General features: G+C 42.0%; 1 protein-coding gene across 1 annotated transcript in view; it reads right to left on the bottom strand.

Moving 5' to 3' along the window:
- The window catches only part of LOC103519971, a 10,224-nt gene extending 4,390 nt beyond the window's left edge, over positions 1-5,834 (bottom strand). The window contains exon 1 of the mRNA XM_008485062.2: positions 5,680-5,834. Coding sequence (XP_008483284.2) covers positions 5,680-5,746 — 67 coding nt within the window. The 5' untranslated portion in view covers positions 5,747-5,834. The remainder of the gene's footprint in view (positions 1-5,679) is intronic.
- Between the last annotated feature and the right edge of the window lie 386 nt (positions 5,835-6,220).

A 6,220-nucleotide genomic window follows, 5' to 3' on the forward strand; every position in this document is an offset into this window, starting at 1 on the left:
AGTTGAAGCTGTTAGATTCAAGTGTGAATCAGCACATATATATACCAGTCATGCTGAAATGTGTGTGTATGTATTTGGAGAAGTGCTAATCCAGCATTGTTGACCCCGTGCGCGTGGAAAAACGTGGAAAACAGGGCTTAACTTTTGATACCTAATCGGGAGTTTCTTTCTTGAAAATAATTAATAATAAAAATAGGAGAAGAATGGACTTGAAGAAGAAAAAAATAAGTTCAAAGTTCGAGTAAACTTCAGTTCATATGTAGGTATTAGTTATAAGGTTGGTATCAATGTAGTTACATTGAGTTACGAATTCCTCTGACTATGAGTACCTTCGTGATTCCACTATTTATAAAAAAAAAACAAATCTCCTCCCTCCTCTCCTTTTCGTGCTTCTTTCTCTCCCCTCTTCCTGGTCCTCCTTTTATTGCTCCTCCTCACTGCCTCGCTCCGTTCTTCTAGCTTGTTCCTGCTTCTTTTTCTTTTCCTCCTTCTCCTGTCTTGCTTCCCTTCTCTTCTTCTCTCCTTTCCTCCTCCTGTCCTTCTTCTTTTTCTCCTTCTCCTCCTCTCCTCCTCCCTTCCCTCTTCTATCCTCCCTCTTCCTCCTTCATATTCTCCTCCCGCCCGTTCTTCCTCATTCTCCTCTTCCTGGCCTCGCCCTTGTTCTTCTTATCCTTGTTCTTATTCAGAATTCCTAAAAACCAAGTCCTCTCTGGATGAGACAATCCTGTATTGCCAATAGAGCATTCGCAATAATATCCACCTAATGAAAACAAACGACCAAAAGAACACGTGGAGAGATGGAATATTCTCTCTTATTTGTGAGATATCAAGAATATATCGGTATTAATTAACTGGAGGGTTAGGCTATGGGACGGGGAGTATATTTTTTGGAGGGGTATCTTTTCTTGTAGTCTCTTTGGGATTAGGGGGGTATCTTTAGCTCGTCCTCGGTCCTGGGATAAGGTGTGGTATATGTTTATTAAAAACACGATTTTTGGGAAAATTTTCTTGCGCCACATACGTGTAAGTCTCGTATGGATGTATATATATATATATATATTATCTTGTACATATGTTTATGTATTTTATTATATATACTGTTATAGTATATATGTTTCTTAAAGTGGAAAGATTTAAGGAGTTGAGGAGTTTATTATTTATATTTTTGTATTCAAACATTATGTGGTATGTCATGTGTGACTATGGTTCCTCCTTTGTCTATTTGTATTCTGTACTGTGAGTTCTTTGTATAGTAGGAACTCTATTGTTCGGAAGAGTAATAGGGGGATGATAGAAGGCATTAATACTCTCTTGTTGGCAAGGGCCCAACCCCTTCGACTACATGAAGCAGATTCATGAGAGAGCATGAACGTGACGACAAAGCTACGGACCTGAAGAGAAAAGCGGAAGATCGAGGGAATCGGATTGGCTATGCGCAAACCAGCCCCTCGGCGCTGTGTAACAATGATCGATGTATAGAGGGGAACTTTAAGTATTTGAGGTCCTATCTTCCCAAAATGGATATGAAGGTTACCAGGATAGAAAGAAAACCATCAGGGCCGTTCGAGACCGAACCTCATCTATGAGAAAGTTTCGGCTCTCCTCTTTGTGCTCTGTAGTGATATATGTATCCTAGCGACCTAACGCACGTCTGGACGTTTAGAACTTAACGCACGTCTGGACTTTAGGAACTAACGCACGTCTTGGGGGACTTTAGAACTAACGCAAGCACTCCCCTCCAAGCTAGATCGTAGATATATATTCTCTTATATATCTCCACCCTTTAGGGCTGTCTAACCCCAACACCTAAGCCTCAGATGGGTCTTTTTGGTGTATGGGGTTAAGCACAGTTTTGCCTCCAAGCTAACTGGGACTTGCAAGGATCCTTCAGGACAGCCTTCTAAGGAGCACACACCCACCAGCACCCCCGTATGACGGTTATATGCAGGCTATATGTATATTACAGGAGTATTTCCACTAGGGGAGAGAGGCTAATCCCCAAAGTTGATAACGCCAGATTCTATTGATTATAAAAGGCACCAAAAAAGCAAAAAAAGAAGGGCGTTATGGAGAGTGACCTCGGTCGCATAAAAGAAAAATGGAACAATCGAAGGATGAGGGAAGGAAAGATTCGGGGGAATGAGGGAAACAGAGAAGTGGGGTATGAGGGTGGAGGCGCGACGAAGAAGGAACAAAAGGGATGTGCTCGGTGCAAGTGAGGAAGGGAATTCCACGGCGAGAAGAAGGGAGAAGGGCGAAGCAAGAAAGGGTTATTCAGGGACGGAATATTTTCGAAGATGAAGAGAATTTCAAAGGAGGACGGGGGGTCAATTAATAGTGATTAAGTACTTTTAGGAATATAAACCTTTAGACTTGTGAGAGAGAGAGGCGGCGGAAGGATTAGGGATGAATTTTTAGAACTAAAAGAGGAGGATGGACAAGGGCGGTTAGGGAAAAGGTAGTGTGTGAAGTCAAGAAGGTAGAGAGGGCGTAGAGTTTTGCGGAGGGGAATTTTGGTCGGAGTTGGCGTGAGACTGATGGCTAAACAAAGCCGTGGCGTATGCTGGTGTTGGTATAAACGGAGGCAGGATAAATGGATTTAAGTGGTTCGGTATTCGGGTGTACATCATCGTTGATGTGCCAACGAAGGGGAGATGAGAAAGTTGGCCTGGGGAATTTTTCTGAAAAGCTGCCGACTTTTTATGTATTTCTATCTATGTGTATCTTTGTCCATTCTTTCTATCAATAGTATCTCTGTCTATTGTATTCTTCTTCTTAGGAGGTGCTGTTTGAAGAAAACCGTCCAGTTCCGTAAGGCCACCTATTATCATATATGTATCATGGTATACCTAATCATGCCTGCTCCTCGAAGTGTCCCTCTGATGAGCACACAATGTCATTTGAGGACCGACATGGTTTTCATATTCCTTGATCAGGTCCGCACTGTATGGTCACCCTGCATGTGAGACATCTAATTACCGCTGTCCAGAACCTGATCTGCGCGGCATAAACTATTTCCAATCTGTTGTCGCCTTTTGTTGAAAGAGCCTAGGTATGTCATTACATGTACCAATCGCAAGAAAAAGAAGCAGATTTCATGATTCACTACTGATGTGCTCTAATTAGAAACAGGCAAACTGTACTAAATCCAATACATATCATCTAAACTCAACCCATATACACCGTTCAGTAAATCTCATGAAAAACAGGCTATCTCACATGAAAACTCAATTGAGAGGAAGTATGTAAGAGTACTCGAAACTAGATTAGGCCAAATAAATCAATGAATGAATAACAAAATAAAAAATGAAAAGGCAGGGGAAATAATTAGGGCCAGACTTAAGAAGTCTAGGAAACCTTTTCAAATTTTTAAGACAGAGTCCTGGACTCAAAAGAATATCACAAGTTTAGTCGTCAGTGGCATCAAATCGGATGCCTTCGGGTACCAGTGGCCCAAAAACTATAAATACGATAATACCTACCTGCTAAGTCCGTACACAAAAAGCCCACTCTGAGGCATTAGGGTGCAGGAGCAACAGCCCCAAAAAGATGGGTTAAGCTTAATACGGAATCTACCTTGCTAATGTGTAATAGACACAACTGGTCTCATCTTTGCCAATAAACAATGAAACCACGCATCCGCAGAATGATAGCAATATTCGCAAGAGACATGCAAAAAGCTTCAAAGATTTTGTATTGGTATGATATATGGTCTTAGAACTACATGTTGCATTGAAAGCTTGAAACATGGTTCACTGAAGCATGCTTCAGGTTGCTTTATTGTAATTGAGTCATTCCATCCTTCCGAACTTGCAAGCCTTAAGTGGCCGAAACAAAACACTGATAGAAACGTCAGAAAACGACAATACAAACAAAATTGCTGCTCCAAAAATTACAAAATGACGATCAACAGTTCCAAACAAAAATCAAAAGACACCCAAAACTCTGCTCCTGTTGATGATGGTACGGAAAAGGCATCCTCACCAAAAGACAACAGCGAGCGAGAACCCAAAGATGTTGAGCTTGAGAAATGAACGCAACCTTAAATATCATTAATATCCGGACTAAAGCCAATCTATCACATTCAGATCTGAAAACGGTAGCGATTCTTTTTCATCGATGATTTATGGTCGCGGTGGAGACCGGTTTTTGTAATTTGGTTTCTGAATTCCAAATCGTCACGGGATGCTGTGAAGTTCAATGTAGTCAGCGTACTTTATGAAGAATTGAACACCATTCCGTGTCTATTTCGGGAGTATTCTTCGCATTGGGTGAACACTCACAGGGAGACTGGTAAAATGGTTCTTAGGCCAGCCACTCACTATCAAGTTATGACAGGCGGGCCTTTTTAGCCATACCTGTCAGTTGTGAATCGTTTCTGCTTCTTTTTCTTGCGATTGTACATGTCAACAAGACCACAAAATTTTTGATTGATGTCAGTCTCAAACACGTTCACGTAATAAAGATCTTGATCTTGGTCTGAAATAGTCTGCACCTTTAGTTCTTACGCTTTAAGATGAGACCTGCTAGTCCTGCTACAGTATTAACCGTGTAAGGTGCCCTTATGTTGAGGGTGATTTTTAATGGCTTTAAGTTTAAAACTTCAAATGAAGAGAGGGTCAAAATTATCATCGAATGAACTTGTATAGCTTCCCAATAAACTGTCTGGCCCTCGAATAAAAACGCTTGAATTGTCTCGAAAGCAATATTGTTCGAAATAAATTTCGGGGGTGGAAAAAGGAAACAAAAACGAGGACCATTTAAAAAGGAAAAATTCATTGTGCTTTCTAATTATTGTTTCGGACTTTTCGGGGGTTTTTAGATCTCTTGCTTAATATACTTTTCGGAATTACTCAGATACCTTTTGTTTATTTATTTTTACTTAATTTTTCCTCCATTTGAATTGATCTTGGGAGAAGACGGATGCACACTGGAAGAAGTTGAGTCTGGCCTCTTACCTGTTTCGTGAAATAGGTAGTACAAAATGTTCTTACTCGCGATTATATGGGACTCATCTGCCGTTCAAATCGCAACGGTTAAGATCTTCTCGTCCCGGAAGCGAAGAGGAAGACAGGATAGGAGAAAGACAGCGATTTCTAGAACCAACCTTATCCGTTCATCATAAAATCCGGCCCGGGCTGGAATCGAACCCGCGACCTAGCACCTACAAGGCAGACGCGCCATGACAAAATACCCAGTTATTGGTTCTGGGCGTCCAAAGGATTGCTTACTTACGTGTCCTCTTCTTTCTCAGCAAATCTTTCTTCCCCAGAAGTACACCCCCCCAAACACATCTCAATGCCTAACACAAAAAACACCACGGCCCCAAGTCCAGGTCACCCCTTAGTGGGGATAGGGCGCTTACAATCTCCCCGGTACCAGCCAGTGAGATTCGAGACACGGAAGGAGCTCTTAGCAACGCCGGCGTCTCCACATAGTGTCAACAACATCGACACTCAATCCTCCCAACAGCTCAACCCGTCATCAAAGTGCAAAGGGTTTAACCCCCAATCTTTCCCAAACCGTGAACTAGGTGCGTTTCAAGGGTTAAACTGAAACTGCGTTTAATCTCTGATTGTGGCCCCGAGAATGACCAAAGTTTCCCAAAAGATTCAGCCGAATAGACAGCCTAATCCAAACTTAAATTGAGTTCAATGTGACCAATGATTCTATACGTACATGCTTTCGGATCGGAGTTGTGGGGGTCCGTCTCGTTCTTCACCAATTTAAATTGTAGTCTCCTCATTTGTGCGACAATTTTCTCATCCACCTGTCTTTTGAGTTCCTCATCGATCGTGAAATTTTGGACTCGGTCTGAAAAATTACAATATTATTTATTTGATTAATAATAATAGTCCCTATTTTTACTACTCGCATATGTTTGAAAAGTCCCTTTACCCCAGCAGCAGCCTTCTACAACCCATTCATTGAATGAGCTCACGTGATGTGACTACGCACCTGAGCTACAACTTGGACACAGCGCGTGTAGGATTTGACCACTTTCAACATGTTTGTGGACAGCTTGGCGTCTAGCTTACAGATGCCGTCCAAATTGTTCTCCTCCAACTCCCTCTTGAAAAGGCGACAGAAACTCGGCTGACATCTGGCTTGCGAACCGTAGACCTGGGCCTCCTTGTTGGGACCGTCAGGATGGCCGGTGTAACAGAGAGTGTCAGTGTCATCGTCTGTAACAGTTTCACTTTCAAAGTTATCTGGAAGG

This window comes from Diaphorina citri, unplaced genomic scaffold, assembly GCF_000475195.1.
Source record: "Diaphorina citri unplaced genomic scaffold, Diaci psyllid genome assembly version 1.1 scaffold3082, whole genome shotgun sequence".
NCBI lineage: Eukaryota > Metazoa > Arthropoda > Insecta > Hemiptera > Psyllidae > Diaphorina > Diaphorina citri.